The 21,044-nt window shown below is 56.2% G+C and overlaps 1 protein-coding gene and 1 non-coding gene across 4 annotated transcripts; one reads left to right on the plus strand and one right to left on the minus strand.

Annotated features, from left to right (window-relative positions):
* Positions 1 to 1,328: 1,328 nt before the first annotated feature.
* ST6GALNAC2 (ST6 N-acetylgalactosaminide alpha-2,6-sialyltransferase 2) lies at positions 1,329 to 12,685 on the plus strand. Of its 3 annotated transcripts, XM_049813186.1 has the most exons (10): positions 1,329 to 1,958; positions 7,576 to 7,668; positions 7,790 to 7,847; positions 8,503 to 8,677; positions 9,481 to 9,646; positions 9,731 to 9,869; positions 10,041 to 10,144; positions 10,306 to 10,389; positions 11,006 to 11,105; positions 11,336 to 12,685. In XM_049813186.1, exons 1-10 carry the CDS (start codon positions 1,834 to 1,836, stop codon positions 11,501 to 11,503), a joined length of 1,212 nt encoding a protein of 403 aa, XP_049669143.1. In that variant the 5' UTR covers positions 1,329 to 1,833; the 3' UTR covers positions 11,504 to 12,685. The 3 variants fall into 3 exon arrangements, with proteins under 3 accessions (XP_049669143.1, XP_049669144.1, XP_049669142.1); XM_049813187.1 differs by lacking the exon at positions 7,576 to 7,668; XM_049813185.1 differs by lacking the exon at positions 1,329 to 1,958 and having other exon boundaries at positions 1,986 to 7,668.
* Positions 12,686 to 17,814: 5,129 nt separating this feature from the next.
* LOC126044162 (small nucleolar RNA R38) lies at positions 17,815 to 17,889 on the minus strand. Its single transcript, XR_007507597.1, has one exon. It is a non-coding gene; the product is annotated as a small nucleolar RNA R38 (small nucleolar RNA).
* Positions 17,890 to 21,044: the final 3,155 nt, after the last annotated feature.

Here is a 21,044-nt window from a genome sequence, read left to right on the forward strand (position 1 = left end):
CTGAATAGTCTAGATGTCCCGGTACTGCCAGGGGCTGGGAGCAGGCTTTGCTGATAGAGGCAAAAAGCATCAAATTCTTCCGTCGCTGCACCCACATTTCTCTGAGCTGCCCTTCGCTACTAGGGTACGTGTTAACTCCTTCTTCCTGCCCTTCCTTTTTGTAGTTTTAGCTCCAGCTGAGCTTTAGACCTCAGTTCATCCCTGCGTGGCCAAGCGGTGATGGTCTGTCCTGTCCCTCCTGCTTCTTGCCTGCTCTCTCCTTCCCCGAGACACCCCGTGCCCAGCCACACCTGCCTGCCGCAGCTCCCCAGCTCCTGCGCAACAGCAGGGCTTGTTCCCTGTAAGTTTTCTTTAAAAATCTGCTTGGCCACCGTCCTGTCGTGGTGACCCAGGTCTGATGTCCACTCTCCCAGTTGGGACAAGGCCAGCGCTGGCACTGCTGTAAGCCTTGGGTTGCAGACCTGCTCCCGTGTTCACATCAGGACATCGCCACCGATGCAACCTGGGTACTTAGTGGATGCTGGCACGGTGCCATCCCCGCACAGCCAAAATTCCCAGAGGACCAGGACCGACAACTGGGGGACTTGCAGTAATGCAAGCGAATGGAGACTTGCATTGTGGGTGCTTGGGGAGCCGTGGGTGCAGGGCTGAGGGTTTGGATGGAGCAGGGTTCACCATGCTGCCCCTCCCCAAGTCTGGTGACTTCCTAAAAATCCAGCGCACAACCCCATCCACCCCCAAAGTCACTGTAGTTCAACTGAAAACGCTTGTTTTCCTTGCTGAGTCCCTTCCCCCGCTGTAACACACATTTCGGTATGCATATCCTACAGTTAGCGGGGCTGTTTTCTTTGTTTCAGTGAGTTTAACTAAAGTAATGTCGAAATATTCTTTCAAAAAAGGAACTGAAGCACTTCGCTTCCGAAAATGTCAAAATGCTTCATTTGGATTTCCCCCCAAACCCGTTTTTCCTTTCCCCCAGCCCAAACTATTTGTCGAACTTGGCACCAAGCCCTGAACGGTTTTGTTTGCTACAAAAACCACATTGTGGGGGTGTGATCTGTTCAGCCAAAAAGCCACCAGGGACCCGGAGGCAGCACCCCACCAGTGTGTCCCCCGCCTTTCTCCCCTTTTACACCAGATTTGCTCCTGCGGCGGCAGGTTTGCCTGCGAGCGGCTGGGTGCCGGTATGTGCTGCGGTGCTGCTGTCGGGCACCCCAAGACCAGAGTCTGGCTTTACTTTGGAGCATGGAGTTTCTGATAAACTTCTAATAAACAGCAGGCACCTCCGGCCACGCTCGGCGGTGGCTGCGCTGTGGGGTCGCCGGGTGCTGGTGTGGGCTGCGTGTGCTGCCGGTTGTGAAGCAGCTGGTGGTAAAAGCACATGTTTTAGCCAAACAAGAAAGTTAGAGAAAGGGGGAACCTTCGTGCTTTGTGAGCTGTAGGTGGGTGGCATGAAAAGGAGGCAAAAAAAAGCACATTTTCCTGCTGGTCTGAGTAAATGTTTAATCCCCAGTTCAGAGAAAAAAGCAGCTCAAAAGTGCTTTTTTTCTCAGCAAGTCTGAACCAGTCAGCCGGCTGCCTCCTCCCTCCGGCTCACACCCTCCCTCCCACCGCTCCGGAGGAATATCCATCCCAGTCTGCTCCAAGGTGCAGCAGAACACCCAGGGCAGGACGGAGCGGTGTCCGTACCCACCGGGCCAAGAGAGGAGAGGGGTCGGGAAGTTTGCAGGGCCAATTGCGGGCAGCGGCGTGACGGCGGCGTGCCCGGTGCAGGCAGCACGGGCTCCCACGCTCCTGCTTGCCTGCGCTACTCCAGCGGTTGAAGTGTCTGGGATGGGGTCCCCGCACTGGAAACGGCTCTGCCTTTTGCTCCTGGCAGGTTTAACATCCTCCCTGCTCCTCTACGGTCACTACTATGCTACGTTGGAGTTGCCCCCCAGCCAGAGGATCATAGCCAGGTAAGGGGGGACACGGAGCGGGCTGGGAGGCAGGGATGTACAAATCCGGCATGAGGTACCATGCGCTGGGGTGGGGAGAGGGAATTGGGGTGCTGGTGTGGGCCCCTTAGCGCGGGTTATCTTGGCTGTGCCCCCGGTTGTTGGCTGGTTTGGGAAATGTGCTTGCAGCAGGTGCTGCCCCCTCCCTGAAGTGTCCTGGGCACCGGGTCCTGCCTATGGCCACCAGCTGAGCCCAGGGGTGCCCAGCACAGGACCTCGGGGTCGTGGGGGGCTGCAGGGGTCCCCACAGGGGTTCAACCCATCAGAGTGCAAAGAAATCATTGCTGGGTCCAGGGATGGCTGGGGGTGCTCAGCCCCCAGCGGGATCAAACCCCCTTCAGCAGCCAGCCAGCCCCCCTGCAAGCCCCATGTGTCCCTGCTGAGCTGATTTAGGATCAGAGCCGGCTGATTGTCCTGAGGGGACGTTTGGCCCCCATGGAGCTGCACTGATCCCCCCACTGCCAGTGCGAGACATCCGATCCCACTCGGATCCCCAGGGCTGCTGCCCCACTGCTTGCAAACTCCCAGGGGCTGCAGCATTTCCCAAACTCCAGCAATTTGCATCTCCCCGTCTGTGGTCATGTCTGCCTTCCCTGCAACCTCCCCAAGTCCCTTCCTGAGTCTCCCCGGTGCCAGGTGGGTGAGGGTGTTGGGGTCCCCCAGGGAGCCCTGGGGAGCACAGCTGAGCGGGCAGGGTGGGAGGGAGCCTGCGCAGCACTTGTCCTGCAGGACCAGCCACCCTCCTCTCCTGTGAGCGTCGGGTAATGTGCCACCCTGGCCTCCATGCTGGGTGCTCTTGGGTGCCATGGGTGCGATAGACCCCAGCTGCCAGGGTGCTGCCCGGGAATGGAGGATGCCGTGCGGACCAGAGCCGGTCCTGCACGGGGTGATCTGAGCGCAGCCAGATTTGTGCTGGGAGTTGCTGGGAATGCAGCTGGCTGGGCTTCCCTGGAGTCCAGACGCTCTCTCCTCTCCAGCTGGGAGATGGGGGCTCTCCTTGCCCCCTCCTGTCCTGCCCAGGGCAGGGATCTCCTCTCCCGCTGGTCTTGCGGAGCAGAAGTATCCCCAGCAGCCCGGGCAGAGGTTGGCTGTTTTCACCCTCGGCCACGCTGGGTGAGCAGCGCTGCGAACAGCAGCAGCATTAGCTTGTACCGCACGGCGCTTGGGGCAGGGTGCGGCTGGGCTGTGGAGCAGCTCCCCACAAAGAGCTTGATGTCCACGAGAGGGGAAACTGAGGCCCGCGAGGGCAGCAGGACGTGCCCAAGGACCACGCTGGAGCTGGGAATGGAAACTAGCCTTGCCGTGGCACAGGGTCCACGGCCCATCCCAGGAGCAGGGTGCAGAGGAGACCCACGGGATGGGAGCCGGGAGTGGGTTCCCCCCAGCCCGTGGCAGGCTGCAGGTAACTCAGTCACTGCCTAACCCTGCCTGGGCCTGCCCCAGCCCCGGGTCCCCCCGCCACAGAGCCAGCCCAGCCTCCTGCCCCACGACCGATGGGACCGAGGGTCAGCTCGTCCAGCCCCAGAGAGGAGCCCAGGGCGAGGTAGCAGGGAGCTGACCTGCACTCCAAACCGGAGCGAGTCCTGTTCGCTCCCATTCCCTGTGTTTACAAACACGCCGTCCCGTGATTGCTGTTTGTCCAGCCTGAACCGTGCACCCGGAGGAATTGGTGCTGCCCTGCCGTTGGATGCGGGGCTGAGTCCAGAGGTGAAACTGGGACAGCCGGTGTTTCGCACGGCTGGCCTGCCATCACAGAGTGCACGCTTTCTGCTCTGCCTGCCGTCGGGGATGAAAAGGAGGGTTGGGGGTGCTCACTCGTCGGTGCAGGTGGCCACGTTTCGGCAGGAAGGGTTGTGTGAGCAGCGTCTCTGTGCAGACTTACGGGGCGACAAAGGGGGTTGGGAGGAAGCTGACCCCCCACTTGATGCTGGCTGATGCCGGCACCAAATCACCTGAGGGCCAAATACCCACGGCAACACCCAGTACCCCTCCAGTTCAGCACGAAGCTGGTGGCAGTGGTGAGGTCCCTACAGAGATGGGCGAAATGCCCTCGTCCCCGCAGAGCTGGCCACCCTGTGCTCAGTGGGGCTGCAGGGAGCCAAAATCCCTGGAGCCCTCCGGGGTTCAGCTGGCCACAGCCTCGTCCCACTCCCTGCCCAGCCATCCCTCTGCAACCCCACCGGTGAGCTGCCGGCACTGCTTGCGGCTTTGTTATTAGGGCAGACAGGATGAGCGCGGAGCTCTGCCCAGCCTCGCTGTGCCGCTCTGGCGCTGGGCCAGGGAAAGATGCTTTCTGGAGCTCGGCCCTTTGCGGTGGGATGGAGCAAACGCCTTCCGAGAGCGGGTTTTGCGTTGCTGCTTCGGCTTTCTCAAATGGCTCTGCAGGGCCCTGGGAGTGTTTGCTGAAGATAAGGCCAGAGCGTGTGCTCACCACACTCATACATGGTGTTATCTTCTGGAAATGCGGGGTGGCCACAGACCAGAGACGTCATATTTGTGAATGCCACGGCAGTGAGAGAGCGCACCCAGGCTTGGCTGGCTCCGCTGCCGCAGCTGGTGCCTGGGCAGCCACGGGCCACTCCTTCCCCGGAGCCCCATTGTACATCGGCCGGTCCCGGGCAGGGTTGTCGTCTTCTGAGTCAACCAAGCATCACGAGGTGCTTCACCACATCCTGGCGGGTGACGTCAAAGTGTTTGGCTCCCCGACGCGCCACTGTGTTTTGCGGGGGGGGGGGTTGTCCCCGGCCACCCCAGGCCCTCCCTGGCAGCATTTGGGCAGCAGCCACAGCCAGGATGGCTGCCGTGATTCTGGGGAAGCTGGCTCCAGCACCCGCAGCTGGGATACGAGTGCAGGGAGGTGCTGACGTGGGGACTGAGTTTATCAGGTCAGCACAAGTCCTGGAAGAAGTGATGAGCAAGTGCCACGCACCATGTGTGGCCACAGGTGGAGGAGGGAACCAGCTCCCATTGAACATCAGCAGGAGCCAACCTGCCGGGCTGCCTGCGCCCACCTCCCTCCAGCCAGCCCGAGCACAGCCGGGTCTCAGCCCCCCGTGCGCTCCCGCAGCATCCCTGGCGGTTCAGAAAGTAGCACAGCACCCTCCCGCTGCCAGTGTCCGGGTGTTTGCCTTGTCCTGCAGGCAGTGGGATGAGCTAGGGAATGGGAATGGAAGGGCCTGTACCAAGAAATAAGAGTGGGAGAGCTCGGAGGGCTGGGTGGGCAGAGATGTGCAGCTGGGGCTCATGAGCCTGATGAGGAAGGGCTGGAGAGGCAGCAGGGTAAGAGAAGCTTTTTGTGTGCAGCTCCTGGGCACTACGAGCCTGGGCATGGTGTGGGAGGGTAACAGCTTTTGGGGTTTGGTGGTGGGTTGTGCCTCTGTGGCCAAAAAAAGGGTGGGTGGCCAAACAAGGGGACTTTGGGTGCAGGGTGGTGTGCTGCTTCGGGGACCTTGGTGCTTTGCAGGAGCTGGTTCTGGAGGTTTCTTCAGTCCCTGGTCTGTTGTTCAGGTTCTGGTAATGTTGATAAGCTCCTGCTGGTGAGGCACGTGGGCTGGGGATCTTCTGTGTCCTGAGATGGAGGAAGCAAGCAGGGCTGGGGTGGCTCGCTGAGGGTGAGCTCTGTGGGGATCCCGTGGCGGTTCGTTTCAGCTAAGCTGTTTTCAGCGTGCAGAGCTTTCCTTGTAACTGCTGTGAGACTCTTGCAAGGGCGAGCTCTGCTCTGACTAGGGCGTACTGCCTGTACCTGGCAGAGATGAGCTGAAAGAGCAGCCTCCAGCGTAACCACGAGGTTTCCTACAGCCTTTGGATGGCCTTTCCCAGCCAGTGCCTTGCTGTGCACAGACCCTGCCAGGGCAGCTCCGCTCCTGTCCGCAAGCTGAGGGAACAGGCAAGTTTGGTCAGGCTGGGTTTATTTAGATGCTCACAGTGATAACGCCAGAAAGGCCCTGCAGAAAGCTGCAGCTTTGGCATCTCTCTTGGATGGCTCAGTCCCACCTTGGTGGACCTTCCTGGGGATTTGCCCTCCCTTCTCTCCATCAGCTCAGGTGCTCCGGGGATGAGCCTCAGGGATGAGCCGGTGGCTGCAAGGAGAGGTGGGAGCAGTGCCAGCCCAACTCCTCTCCTGCCTCTGGGGCCAGCCCCGGTGTCAGCCCTCCTGTACTGTACGCAGCAGGACGGCTCTTTGCACGTGTTTGGAGGGCAGGATCTGGCCGTGGGGTAGAGCTGAGGCAGGGACCTTGCCCCTGGGCTGGAGCGTGTGTGTTTTGAATGGTGGGGGCTCTGCAGGGCAGCAGCTCTTGCTGGGGAGCTGCCTTTTTATGGGACACTGAGGCAAGACGCACTGGCTTGATTTAAAAAGCTGCCCTGCTCCTCTCGCGGTGCTGAGCCCCCTGCACAGGGGTGATGCCTTCGCCCTCGGCATCCCCTGCCCAGATCTGGCGGTGCTGGGACGGTGGAAGGAGGGAGCTGGGACTAAAGCCTGCTTGGCCATGACTCCCTGTCCGTGCCTGGGGAGATGCTCCAGCCCCCAGTGCCAGCCCCCAGGCAAGGGGCTGGGCTGTCCCTCCGCGTCATGCTGTACCCCCAGGGTGGCACAGAGCAGGGTTTGGGTGGCAAACAGGTCTGGATCTACTCCCAGGCAGGGCTGTGGGTGCCGCTGGTGTCGACAGGGGCCGTGACGGGGATGGAAACCCAATGCCCGTCGCGCCAGCGGGGGCCGGGGGGGGAGGCAGAGCTCCGCTCCCCACCTGCCTCTACCTGTCCCCAGGCTCCCAAGCAGAGATCCCGTAACAAGGGGGCCCTTGTCTCCTCCACAATACCCCCCTTCTGGCCTGAGCACCTGCCGGCTGGGCTGGAGGCGGCGCCGGGGGGGCTCTGAAGGGCCCTTCTGTGCGGGGATGAATAGGAGCCTGTTCCCCTCCGGTGGGCTCCCACCTCCTGCTTGCCAGGCTGCGACCCTGCCTGCCCCTGGCCCCCAGCCCCACATATACCCCCTGGGAGGCCGGGTCTGCTCTGCCTGGCCCCATAGGACTCAGGGCACCCCAAGATGCTCGGGGTGGGAAGCCTTCTGCCTCTGTCCCCCAGCGCTAAACGAAGGATCAGGGCATGCCCCAGCTGGCCCCCTGGCAGAGGGGGGGTTCTGCACACCCCGGGAGCCTCCAGATCCCAGTTGCTGATTACTTCACCAGTGTAGCAGTTGTATGTGTCCTGCTGGCTTGCCCAGCTTGTCCCAGCCTCATCCCTCTCAGGCTCGGGAAAGGTGGGATGGTAGGAAGAGCAGGGGAGGTCTCGGCAGGGTCCCCCCAAGGCTGCAGGCTGGGCTGGGTGCAGTTTTTGGAGGTGGGACCCACCAGGAGACAGCGGCTGCTTTCTGCACAAACCCCGTATTTTGCAAATCCGTGGCTCTCTGCTTGCAGAAACACGCGCAGACAGGGGGTGGGTGGGTGCAGGCAGCGGTGGAGAGGAGCCGAGTGGAGGTGATGTGGTCCTGCCCCGTGGCTCTTGCAGGTTGGGGGGGTCTCGGGGTGCAGTGGCTCAGTGTCACCTCCCCGGCTGAGCCCCTACTGGCTTCTTCTCCCAGCCTGCTGCGGCCAGAACCGCTGGTCCTGGCTCCGTCAGGGTCATTGCGCCGAACTGGCAGCCACAGGTGGACCCCTGAAGGCAGCTTAGAGAGGTAAGGGACTAGGGTGTGCGCATCGGTCCTGGCACGAGCTGGGAGCCCCCTGCCCACTGTGGGGTTCCCCAGTGCCCATGTGATGGATTTTTAACTCCGCTATATGTTTTCCCCTTTCCAGTGGGAAGTCCTTCAAGCCTTCTGCCGAGCTGGAGGAGCCCAAGCCCAGCAGAAAGCAGGTAATTGTTAGCACAGTATGGTTAGCGTCCCTGGTGCTCCTCCTTGCTGGGTTTTGTTGGTTGAAGGTCTGTGTGGGGAAGCTGAAGAGGAGCAGCACCGTCTGGAAAGGGTTTTGTGCATGTGTGCAGAGGAGAAACCTCCTCCATCCAGGCACGTGGGTCTCCCCAGGGCTCCCTGCTGCCGTGGCGGCACCTCCCCGAGCAGTTCCCCGATGTGGAGGTTGGAGCCAGCATCACCCGCTCTCTCTAACCCCATGATGCCTGGGCCACCAGCCCAGGCTGGAGGCTTGTGAGGATGGACCCAGGCTCTGGGAGGGACCGGTCCTGGGCATTGGAGCTGTTCTCGTACAGCAAAGGCCTTTAGCAGGGTGCCCACACTAGAAGGTGCTGAATCTTTCACGGGTCTCATGCTCTCAGGTGACTCTGTAAGTCCTGGTCCTCCCAGCCCCAGGGAGCTGGGTACCAAAGGGTGTTTTACAGCAGGAAACTGAAGCATGAGCAATGCCCTTGCCTGGGTGACCCAGCAGAACATGTGATGGACAAGGAGCATTTCTCTCCCTGGGTTTGTCCTCTCCTCAGTGCCTGCTGAGGGGTGGAGATGTCGGAGGAAGGTAGACCCAGGCTGGAGACTGAACCAAGGTTCTCCTCCCTCCAGCCCAGCACATGCCTCCGCTCAGTGATGGCCAGAGCAAAGGCAGACCCCAAGTTTGGGAAGATCTTCCGCTTCGACACCCCCGTGCTGATGTGGGACCAGCACTTCACCCCAGAGACCTGGGACAGGCTGAAGGCACGACACGTTCCCTATGGCTGGTTAGGCTTGTCCCGCACAGGTATGGACCCAATGGGGATGGGGTGGCAGCAGATGGGGCAAGGGGGGTGCTGGGAGGGTGTGGGGCAGCTCGAGGGGCCATGGGGCCCAGCAGAAGGGACTGAAGACATGGGGCAGGCAGAGAAGCCCTGCAGAGGAGCCAGGAACCTTGATCTCTTCCCACTCTGCCTCCCAGGGCGGAGGGGATGGCTTTGCAAATGCCATTTGCTGCATCTTGTGACATTTTCCCTGAATAAAAGCTCCAGTGTGTGCATGATTATTAACTGGGGCCGGAGGAGCTCGGACAACCCTCTCCATTGTTGTGGATGGAGATTGTTTCCCTTCCTACCCCAGACCCACTCTCTGCTCTCCCTGGCAGCCGCCAGCTTCAATCCCTGGGCTGGGAAGTGCTGGGGGCAGCGGGGGGGGAGTGAACCAGTGGCATTTGCAAGGAGACATTGTCAAGAGGGGACACGGCCAGCACAGGCAGCAGCATCCGCAGGGCTGGGGCTGGAGATGTCCCGATGCATCCCCATGCCTTGCACGGCCTCAGGTGGCCGCTGTTTCGAGCAGGCTTAGGAAGGTGGGGGGCTGTGAGGGGTGACACTGAGCCTGTGAGAGGCGGCACTGGCTGGTGTCCCCCCATCCCACCTGTAGACCCCTCTCCTGCATGAGGATAGCATGAGCTTCCTTGTGTGCTGCTCCTGGATGTGCTCTTGCACAAGCTTGTCCGTGCGCGCTGTTGCACGCTTAAGCGCACAGGTGCTCACGCGGGCTGATGCGCACCTTTTCCCCGCTGACCGGCCCCATCCTGCTCCATTCCAGTGGTGGGCAGCACCCTTCGGCTTCTCAACGCCTCCGCCAACAGGCACCTCTTCGACAGGGACGCTTTCCCCGGGGGCTGCGTCCGCTGCGCCGTGGTGGGAAACGGCGGCATCCTCAACGGCTCGCGGCAGGGCAAGGCGATCGATGCGCACGACCTGGTCTTCAGGTGCGGACAGGTCCTGGGCAGGATGGGGCCGCGGGTGCTGGGGAGAGGCCAGTCCAGGACATGCATCCTGCGCTTTGCCCGCAGGCTCAACGGTGCCGTGATCAAAGGCTTCGAGGAGGACGTCGGGACCAAGATCTCCTTCTACGGCTTCACGGTGAACACCATGAAGAACTCTCTCATTGCCTATGAGGAGTACGGCTTCACCCAGATACCCCAGGCCAAGGTGAGACCCTGAGGGCTTGTTGGGGAGGTGACCCCAAATTCTCCCTTGAGGCTGGGCTTGCTTCCCACCCCAAACCTTCTCCCCATCTCGGGAGCCCTCAGTCCTTGCCCTGCTGGCATGGGCAGTGCCCAAAAGCGCCCCCCAAGTGCCACGTCTGTGTCCCCACTGCAGGACCTGAGGTACATCTTCATCCCCTCGGATGTCCGGGACTATGTCATGCTGAAGTCAGCCATCCAGGGCATCCCAGTCCCCGAGGGCTCAGACAAGGGGGACAAGTGAGTAGCCCCCCCCAAATCCTCCCAGCACCTTTGGTGATGTACCTGAGGGAGTATGACTTGCCTGCCCTTGCCCTGTGTCTGTCCCTGGTGGGATAAACCCCAAGTAGCTCCAGGACTCCTGTGACATGACTTCTGTCCTTCTCCTTGCCCCTCTGCAGGCCACAGAAGTATTTTGGACCAGAGGCATCTGCAGAGAAGTTCAAGCTGCTGCATCCAGATTTCTTGCAGTACCTGACAGCGAGGTGAGGATGATGAGGACCGTGGCTGCTGCCCAGCTCTGCTCCATGCTGGGCTCAGACCACCTGCCTCCCACCACTGCTCTCTCCAGTACAGACCAGTGGCTGCCCAGCATCAAAACGCAGTCCCAGTCCTCCCCAGGCACTGGAACCACCTCTGCCCTGCTCTCTGCAGACGCTGCAGAGGCATCTCTCCCCTGCCATTCCTATTTGCTGCAGCACAGCTCACATCCCCTCCTACACCTCACTGTGCTCACCTTGTCTCCCCATTTCCCCAAATAAATTAAATTTTGACCTAGTCTAACAGGAGCAGAGGTAGGGCCCAAAAGGATTGTCTCTTCCTACCTTTCATGAAAGCAGGCACCTGGGTTGGTGTGATTTCAAACAGCAGAGAGGTGCCTTTTAGCAACCTGCAACAAATGAGCTGAACCTTAGTAGCAGCCATCAGAGAATCCACGAGCCCCGCGTTTCACTCGGTGCTTCTGCCTTACCAGGCACCGGTGTCACCGAGTGCGCGATGGGGGCTGGATGGGTGCTGGGTGCTGCTGGGTCTGGTACTGGGAGCCACAGTGCTGTACCAGCCGTGATTCCCCCCACCCCAACCTGCTGTGTCCACCGGCAGGTTCCTGCGGTCGGAGCTCCTGAACACGCAGTACGGCTCGCTCTACATGCCCAGCACCGGTGCCCTCATGCTCCTCACCGCGCTCCACACCTGCGACCAGGTAAGAGGCCACGGGGCCGCCTTTCCCCTGGGGACAAGGACATCCCACCCCCTTTGGCTGCTGGGGGCTTGTGAATAGCTGCTGTAAGGCTCCTGGTGGGGACCAGCGTGTCCTGGTGGCTGTCCTACATGTGGCACCCCATCCCTGGGAGGTGGGTGGTGTGCATGGACCACCCAAGGTGGAGCCCTGACCCTGTCCTTTGTCTGTCTGTCCCACCTCCCTCCCTGCAGGTCAGTGCCTACGGGTTCATCACTGCCAACTATGAGCAGTTCTCAGACCACTACTACGAGCTGGAGAAGAAACCGCTAGTGTTTTATGCCAACCACGACATGATGCTGGAGTCAGCGCTGTGGAGGAGCCTGCACCACGCAGGGATCATGACCCTCTACCAGCGGTGAGGCTGGGCAGCCGCCCACAGGGGCAAGTCCGAGGACTCCTGTGGCTCTTCTCCTCTTTCCCAAAGGCTACCTTCTCCCTCCCGAGGGCTCTCCCCAGCTGGCCAGCCAGCCCAAGGAGCAGACCCGCCACACCGCAGCCGGTGGTGGTGTGATGGTAAGGGGCAAGCTGAAGCTGGCAGAGAAATGTTGCATTTTCTCAGGGATCTCCAGCAATGTTTCATGGCTCAGTGTGATTGAACATGGCCTTTGGGGCACCAAGAAGCAGCATGGCATGTAGCTGTGACCTCCCAGCCCCACGAATGCAGCTGTGGGGCAGCAGTGGCCCCTTTGAAGCACAGGAGGGGCAGGGTGATGCTGGAAGAGAATGCTGGAGATGTGTACGTGTGGAAAACACCCTTCACCTTGCCATCACACTCCAGCTCAAATGCTCATCACTGTGGTGGGACCACAACAGGCATGATGAATCCTTGGACTGGAGACTAGATCATCCAGCTAACAGGAAGGTTGTGTGCTTGGAGAACACCTCCCTCCCAGACCACAGAGCACCTGAATTCCAGCCAGCTCTGGGTTGACGTGTGCCACTTCCCAGAAGGATGTTTGCCTCTGGGATCAGCAGGAAAGACAGCAGCTTGACTGCCCTCCCCTGTGACAGATGCACAGCATGCCCTGCGATTTTCGCCTTCTCTAGGTCATGGTGTTTTCAAACAAACAAGGGTGTTAAAAGCCATCAGCTAAGACAAGGGTTACTGCAACTCAGCTGGGACATCAGAAATGCGGCTGGCCTTTGAGCATCCTGGAGGCAAGAGCTGGCCCACAGCCCACTACCCACAGCCCACGTGTGTGTGGTAGTGGGTTTGTTGGGTTTTTCTTGCACAGAGACCGTGTGGTGCCCTCCAAGTGCTTTGAGAAGGCAGCCCTATGCCAAGTGGGTTAAGGAGGTGCTAGCTCATTGGGTGAGTCTTTGTCACTCTTAATTTTTTTTTTTCCTCCCCAGAAAAAGGGAGGTGAAGGTCTTGAACCCTTCAGCCATCCCTTGTAAGCCAGCACTGCTAAGACCCACTGAGGAGGCTGCTCCAGCTGGTGGTGGCCAGAGGGTTGATATGGCACAGGGGAGGGAGTGGTGTAATCTGAGACACTTTCCCACTTTGTGTAATTACATAAAATATTCAATGTCTTCTTTTATCCCTGTTTCTGTTGTTTTGATGAACTGGGTGGGGGTAAGACCCCCCCTACCTCCCACAGCAAAGGAGCTGTAGCATGTAGTAGAGCAAGCCTTTGACTGGGTAACAGCCCCAGAGGCAGGGATAGGAGCAGGGTTAAACTGGAGAGACCTGGGCTGGCAGGGACGCCTGGTGCGCCAGGCAGGCTGCCATGCTGGATCTCTGGGAGCAGCTCTAAGCACAGCCTTTTTCTGCTTGGGATGCTATTTGGTGTACGTCAGCTGGGGAGCAATGATTTACTGCAGCGATGGCAAGAGATATCCTGGTCACGAGCCAGGGAACCTCAAAACCTCCTCAAGCTCACAGCAGGCTGCTTTCAGGCAGTTCAAATGAGCATTAGCAAAGGTTAGTCTCTAAGCCTGTTCCAGATGTAATCTCTAGCTTAGAGCCCATCTTATGTTCCTAGGTCTCAAATTAACCTTTGTTTGCCTCAGAGCCACCTTACAATGGTACCAAGGCAGCCAGTCAAGCCTGTTTTCGTGGTTTTTTTTTTTTTTTTATTCGCAAGCATTCAGCAAAACCTCTTTCATGACAAGAATGAGCCTGATCTTCACATCACCTGACTAAGACAGCAAAAAAAAGTCCTCAGACCAGCTCTGGCCAAGCCACAGCACAGCCCACAAGGTGACTTTGAACATGGCAATCAGCAGCACCTTTATGCAGGGCAGAAAGAACAGGTTTTAAAAATAAGTGCCATCACAGTGCGGCATCCTGGCAGAATCCCATCCAGCTCATGGGCAGAGCTGTTTGTGCACATCAGGCACAAATACACACACCCTCCTTTCCTATTTCACAAAGGGAGGTTTTCTAGCCAAAGGTGTAGCCTAGCCCTAGAGTTAAACACACTCTGTTTTAAGAGCTTACCAGACAAGGAACCTGATGGCTGTACTACTGCCTCTCACTACTTCTCCCTTTCCATTGAGCTTCCAAGCAGCCCACAAGAACTATTTCTGTCACCAGTACTAGCTTAGCCATAAGTAGTTTTGTCACTGTTACCATGAATTGCTTTTCTTCAACTTTCAGCATCTGCAGACACTGAAGTCTTCACGTATCACGGAGGAGCAGGTCTTGCTATGAAGGGTAAGCTCACAACTGCTTGAATTTCAGAAAGCATTTTAGCCCCAAACCCCACTCAAAACCATTTCAGTTCAAGTAGATAAGCTTTACAAAAACCCCAAACAAAACCCAACTTCAACTCCCAAGATTTTCCATAACTTATTTTATTCTGGAACAGAAGACAGCAGGGAACCACTTTTTCCTCCAGCCAGCTGTAGATCAGGTCCTAGTGGAAAAAAGACAGTGTTAGAGCAATGCAACTGTCAGCTGAGAAGTTTGCAATTTGCACTATTTGAGAGTACAGGTCTTGAGACAAAAACTTGCTCCCCCCAAGCCAATGGCACTAGTGCCTAAATCCTCTTTGGCTTTCCTGGTAACTTACCCATGATGTGGTTGCAGCAAACACTGAGCAGCAAGAAGCCTGCAGTTACGCCCAAGTGGTCATTTTACACTGTTTCAAATGATACCATCATTTGTGAGACCCACTCCAGAACAATCTTCCTTCCGTTGCTTCTAGAGTTGGGAGACACCACAAAGCAATGCTGTAACTGCTTTCCTAAAAACTCTGAAACAATTCCTGCCCCTCTCTATTCTCAAAGCAGTGAGTAGCTTCTACTTTTCCTATTTACCATCAGACTGCCTCGTCACTTTTTTGCCCTCACTCCTTGGAAGCCCAAAGGCCCACGTGCTCTTTCCAGTGACTGGTCCTACTTGGAAAACAGCTGTATTGACAGAGCAACCACTGTGACTGATGGTTTGTTAGTACCATTCCCCTCCCGTTTTGTATACCAACCTTGACTTCTCAAGAAGCCTGTTGTTGTCAAGTTTGCTGGTTCAGCCTTCTGCAAACAAATACAAATTCTGTTAAATAAAGCGTAAAATTATTTAGCAGAATGCAACTGTCAGCCACCTAGAGAGAAAGTGCTGTTACAGCATGTGTATTCAATGACTGTTCATCAGGTGAGAAGTCGTGGGTTGATCCTGGCTGGATGCCAGGTGCCCATCAAAGCCACTCTATCACTCCCCTCCTCAGCTGGACAGGGGAGAGAAAATAAAACAAAAAAGGCTCATGGGTTGAGATAAGGACAGGCAGAGATCACTCACCAACTACCATCATGGGCAAAACACACTTGACTTGGGGAAATTAGTTTAATTTATTACCAATCAGATCAGACAAGAGTAATGAGAAATAAAAACTAAAATCTTGAAACACCTTCCCCGCCACTCCTCCCTTCTTCCCAGACTTAACTCCACTCCCAATTTGCTCTACTTCCTCCCCCTCCAGGAGCACAGGGGGACAGGGAGTGGGGGTTGTGGTCAGTTCATCACACATTGTCTCTGCTGCTCCATCCTCCTCAGGGGGGAAGACTCCTCACATTCTTCCCCTGCTCCAGTATGGGGTCCCTCCACAGTCCTTCATGAACTTCTCCATCTTAAGTCCTTCCCCCAGGTTGCAGTTCTTCACAAACTGCTCCATCATGGGTCCCTTCCACGGGCTGCAGTCCTTCAGGCACAGACTGCTCCAGCATGGGTCCCCCCTGGGGTCACAAGTCCTTCCAGAAAACCTGCTCTGTGGGCTCCTCTCTCCATGGGTCCACAGGTCCTGCCAGGAGCCTTCTCCAGCACAGGCTTCCCACGGGGTCACAGCCTCCTTTGGGCAGGCGCCTGCTCTGGTGTGGGGGTCCTCCACAGGCTGCAGGTGGAGATCTGCTCCACCGTGGACCTCCCTGGGCTGCAGGGAGACAGCATGCCTCACCATGGTCTTCCTCAGGGGCTGCAGGGGAATCTCTGCTCTGGCACCTGGAGCACCTCCTCCCCCTCCTTCTTTACTGACCTGGGGGTCTGCAGGGTTGTTTCTCTCATATACTCTCACTCATCTCTCTGGCTGCAGTTGCTCTTATGCAGCAACTTTTCCCCCTTCTTAAACATGTTACCGCAGAGGCGCTACCACCGTCACTGATGGCCCTGGGCCTGGGTCTGCCCTGGAGGCAGCTGGCATTGGCTCTATCAGACACAGGGGAAGCTTCTAGAAGCTTCTCACAGAAGCCACCTCTGTAGCCCTCCCACTACCAAAACCCTGCCACACAAACCCAATACGTAAGAAAAAAATGCATTTCTTATCTGCCCTTCTATGTGCTGCTGTGCCTCCCTGTTTGGATAAGCAACTTAAAAGCTCTTTGTAGATCTAAACTGTGGTATGACAACAACAGGCAGCACTTATAGTCCCTGTACTGAGCCTTGCCGTTTCTGGACTCTGGAGAGCTAGCTGCTGAACAGCCTGTGTGAATGGGACAGTGCTTGTGCTACAGTTGCACACCGCAAGGGCAGGAGGAAAGGGGAGAGACGCTGCTTTTGGCCTACTGGTACCACTTGTGTCATCTGAGTCTTTGCAAGCGGCAGGAGACCCACTATGGGGAAATACATAAGCCTCAGTCGACAGTTGTTTCTCTCTCACAGCTGGGTTGTCAGACAGGGATAACAGCACATCACAGGCTCAGTTTCTCTCCTGCTCTTGGCTATATAAACTCCTCAAGTTCTACAAAATTACATACAGCAAAGTCACCCAGATGCCAACATACTGATGAGCAGGGCTCTTCATGATGACTAGTATTTTTTCTGGTAAGCATTCAAAGACTAGGTATTCAGCTCAGCAGACAAGTCATGCTGCCTGCAGATCTGACATATACTTGGTAAATTAAAAACAAGCAGCATGCAATACTGAAGCATTCTTACCAGCTTGAAGCCCAACTTAGCAGCTGTCCTCTTGCCAAAGCTGTCTTTGGGCAACAGTACAACCCCAGGATTCTGCAGGACAACTTCCTCCTAAACACAAGTTGTAGTGAACACTGTTAGCAACAGTACTTTGTATTAACTCTGTCCTCTGCTCACTTCTTCTCCACCTCTTCTGCAACAAACAGCACTGGGTCACAGAGCAAGAATTAAAGACAGGAAGTTTTCCGTTCGGAGGCAGGTAATTTTTGACACAGACTTAGCACAACAGAAACCTGTCCCTTGGAGACAAAAAAAGCATGGTTCCAGTGAGTTGTCTCACTCAGAGACAAGAAACTTTGGGAGGTAGATGCTATTTAAATTCTTGCTTAGAAAAAAATCCCACCAGCTCTGAGACTTTGGTGGTTTAGACCCTTTTTAGCTGTTTCAAGCAGACAACTTCCTCCTCATCACAGAGACATCTTAATCCAACTCCCTCTTTGCACACAAGAATAATCCATTCATCCAGGATGTAAATTGCCTATGGGTTTAACTTGAGAAATGCATTCAAGCAGTTCTAGGACAGACACATCCCTTCTGGGGAAGGATTCTTCAGGGTGTGTCCTTTCTAGGATGACCCTTTGGAGTATGTGAACTGCACCTCCCCACCCCCAGCAACCCGATCCAAGCTTGAAACTGTCCCAGTGCACCTCCAGGAAGGCAAACAGAACAATTATTCTTTCATTAGGTCTATTTCTGTGACAAATACAGTTATGAGATGAGCTGTGTCAAGTGTCTCCATAATGGGCTGTCATCCAATCCTCTTACTTCTAATCCCTTCTACTCTTGCTCATCTTTGACCATGCTGACAAGCAGGTGCTCTACTGGGCACCAACAACAGTAAAATTCCCATTCATTCTGTGCTGCCTTTCAACTTGTGCTCCATGGCAGCCAAGGGCTGCACACTCAGGTGGCAGCTGCAACAAAGCTACAGCCTTGATTGGCTTAATTATATTAATCAAGCCATTGGGCTTTTATATCACCTCCCAGTAGCCCCAGGGACACAGAAGGATATAATTTGACACAGCAGAATGAGTCTCACTTCCATAGCCCTGTAGGAGGAGAAAACTAGATTATGACAAGCTGATGTTTCTCACCATTGTGCAGCTGGTGCAGGTTTACTGTCAGTCCAGTGAAGGAATCGGCTTCCCAGGCAGGTGAGTGTTTTCACCCTTGCTTGACACCGTGCCATGCTCTGAAAGAGAGAAAGGTGACAGAGAGTTAGTTCATGTAACAGACCATTCTTTTCCCTTTGTGTCTTTAACGCTGAGCCTCAGAGTCATGCTTCCACAGAGGAAAGATTAATTTCAGACAGGGATAACTTTATCATCACTAGCTCAGCTTCCAGAGCAGCCAAACCTGGGCGATGCAGGGCCAGCCCAAAAACTCAAGCCTGTTCTAGACTCTGTGGTTAGCGTGCTACTCGCCTGGGCAGCAACGACGCTTGCAGCGTACAACTCGTTCCGCTGACCTCCTTCTGCGTGGGTACGCAGTTAAGAGCAATGGGTAACGTGGGCTCAGCCCGCTAAACCTCACTGCTTGCAGGGTGCTCAAAGACAAGGCCCAATACTGTACTGAGGGCAACGCTCAGGCAGAGCTACACCGGCTGCTGTATTTAATTCCTCCCGCAGGCGCTGCTGGGGAGGAATCGGTACAATTGTAGTCAAAATCAGCGAGCCGAGCATCGCCCGGGCCAGGCCGTGGTGCCAGGACCATCCCCCGCACGGAGAAGGCCGGAGCCCCGCACAGGGAACGAGCAGGAGCCGCGGGGCCCACCGCAGCTCGGCCTTGCCGTCCTGCACGCACCATGGCGGGGGAGGGGGGGGGCACCATTACGCCCCCACAGGCAGACGTCGAGGCCTCGCCGCGCTCCATAGACAGCCGCAGCGGCGCGCAAGAGTGCCCCGCTCCCCGTACCGCTATTCCCGCGCCCTTCGGGGCCGCCGTGCCCACGGATGGCTGGCGATAACGACCCGCCCTACTCACCACCTGCTGCCCGGCCGCCATGTCGACCGTGAGCGAGCGCGGAGAAAGAAGGGGGCGGGCTGCGCGCGCCCGCTTCTCCCGCCGAGCCTCGCGAGAGGCGCGGGGACTCATGGGAAGTGTAGTCCCGTCCCGCCGCGGCCTCCACGGCCGGCCCGGACCTGCCCCGCCGCTCAGCACCCCCGTACGGCCGGGACACTAACCGAGGCACCGTGCCCTCGGAGCTGGCCCCCCGGGGCCGTGGGGGTGGGCCTGGGTTTGTGCCAGCGGGTGTCTGGGGGGGGGGGGGGGGGCAGGACTCCTCTGACAGGAGCCGTGAGCAGGGCTGGGTCCCTCACTCCGTCCTGTCTCTGCTGGGTGGGGATGCCAAATGAGAGAAAGAGAAAGAAATAAGTGTGTGTAACTTCTCCCTCGAGTGAGGCTCGACTCTTCCAGAGGCTGCTTCCGTGGCTGTCGCCTCACTCGAGGGTTCCGCAGCCGGTGCAGGGAAGCCACGGAGGTGGATGGGGTCAGGCTCAGCGACACGGGCTCGGAGCTGGGCCTGGGCTCCGTACGCAGAGCTTCTGCGCTGTCATGCTGCTCGTTAATTGCATTTATTCATTCTTCATCTGCCCGGTTTACTAGGGAGACGCGCATGATTGTACTTAGCACGCTAAATGCTTCAAAAGGCTGAACAAGCATTAGCTCATGTAGGAAGGGGCACACTTCAAAAAGACTAATTAGCTGGAGATTGAGGATTAGTCAGAGATTAGTTAGTAAATGTATGTGCCGTGCTTGGAATACGTAATGCTTCCAGTATGTACTATGATTGTCCTTTGCTGTTAAAACCTGCCATGAAATCTGTAGGATCCTGTTTATCTTATGAAGAATAACAAAGTGTAAACAGAACCAAGGAAAGAAAACAATAAGAATAGCTAATATCCACTTTCTTGCCCAAAATCTTTATCCACCCTTGTGGTGAAAAGCTCCAGTGACTGGAAATGGAAAGCAGACAAACCTGAGACTGAAAGCGGAGAAATCTGAGTACAGATGAAAACCCTGTATTTAACTGGTGTCATCCCTGAAACGTCTGAGAGAAGTGGGAGATTCACAGTCCTTTGGGGCACTGGAATCAAGATGTGCTTGTGGGAAAGTTGTCCGGTTCCCCACAGCAATAGCAAAGTAAGCTTCCTACATTGGCGTTGTATGGCACGGCCAACTCATCTGTTGTCTGACGTGTGAAAACACCACCTCGTGTTATCCTGAAGAGCTGAGTGCCGTGAGCTGGAGGGAAGCGCTGCCCAGGAGTTCAATGTCTCTCTGCTCCTGGATTCCCTCCGATGGCAGGGAGATGGCTCCATGCTGCTGCCCGCACCGGCTGGCCCTGTGCTCCGGGAGGCCCTTCTCCAGGCAAGGCAGTCAAGTTCCCAGGGAAAGGCAGCATGACTTCATGTTTATTTTTAGTGCTTGGATCCTCCTGGTCTTGTTCCTGTTTTAGAACCTGATTTTTTTTTTTTTTCCCCCAGAGCATACATTTAACCCAACTTGTGAGTCCTTTGCTCTCCAGAATGGCCCACGTTGTTTCCTAAAAGTGTCTCTTAAAAACTCAACAGACTTCAAGAAGTGCCTTTTTTTTTTTTTTTTTTTTCTTCAGTGATGCAGGGTGGCTGTAAAGAGATGCCAAGGTGCTGTTAAAAATAAGCAGCTTCCAACATAAGTGGCTGACTATCAGGCCTTCCCAAGCCCTCTGTGCCCTCTGCTAGCTGCAGAAAGCTAGCAGGCTACCCTGGCAGGTTGGGCAGAAGCCTGGAGGAAGCAGCCTGCAGCAAGTCCCATGCCCTGGCATGAGGACATGAGAAAGCTTTAGCACCTTCCTGCCCCACAGGAGCCTGTTGTACAAGTGTTGACCAGGTGGGAAGGCAGACGATGATACAGAATGGCAGTAATTAATGCAGTCTTCACTGCAGCGGCCTTTGCTCTGTGAAGATGTGGCTGGCATTCTGCCCGATTACTTTTAGCTTTCCAAATAAGCAAATACATAAAACCCCACAACTAGAATTAGCCCTTTAAGTCCCCAAGGGACATAAGGTTTTTTTTAAATAAAACAACTAAAATCGTCCCTCGTGCAGAGTTCAGATCCTGGAAGGAGAGAAGACAGACTTGGATGTGCTGAGGGATTTGCTACCATTGTGATTTTTGGGTTGAAGCTGCTCAGACCATAGAGTAACTGTCTGCTTGTGCCTATAAATGGATAAGCTCTGCCAGGTACCAAGTAATGAACTGACTCAATAATTAAAGCTCAGGAGAACAGCGTGAGTTAAGTGTGCGGTAGATTGGCTGTAATTATTCATGGTTGCAGTGCATAGATAATGTTTCCAAGCATATTTTAGAGGCAGAACAAAGACTCTGGATGAAGAGAGATGGTGATCGCCTTGCCCATGCCCACGCTCTCCTAAATCTCTGCAACTTCGCCTGTGTGGGACTTAAGTTTTCTCAGCTCTTCCCTTTAGAGGGCGTCCATGTCACACACACAT

The sequence above is a fragment of the Accipiter gentilis genome, chromosome 10, assembly GCF_929443795.1.
Source record: "Accipiter gentilis chromosome 10, bAccGen1.1, whole genome shotgun sequence".
Classification (NCBI taxonomy): domain Eukaryota; kingdom Metazoa; phylum Chordata; class Aves; order Accipitriformes; family Accipitridae; genus Astur; species Astur gentilis.

Bases quoted from the DNA above. Each gene is read 5' to 3' on its own strand.
- ST6GALNAC2 (XM_049813185.1), top strand. From the start codon at position 7,196: ATGTGTCCTGCTGGCTTGCCCAGCTTGTCCCAGCCTCATCCCTCTCAG. The intron at 8,678-9,480 runs GTATGGACCCAA...GCTCCATTCCAG, and splicing joins GTTAGGCTTGTCCCGCACAG to TGGTGGGCAGCACCCTTCGG. The intron at 9,870-10,040 runs GTGAGACCCTGA...TCCCCACTGCAG, and splicing joins CCCAGATACCCCAGGCCAAG to GACCTGAGGTACATCTTCAT.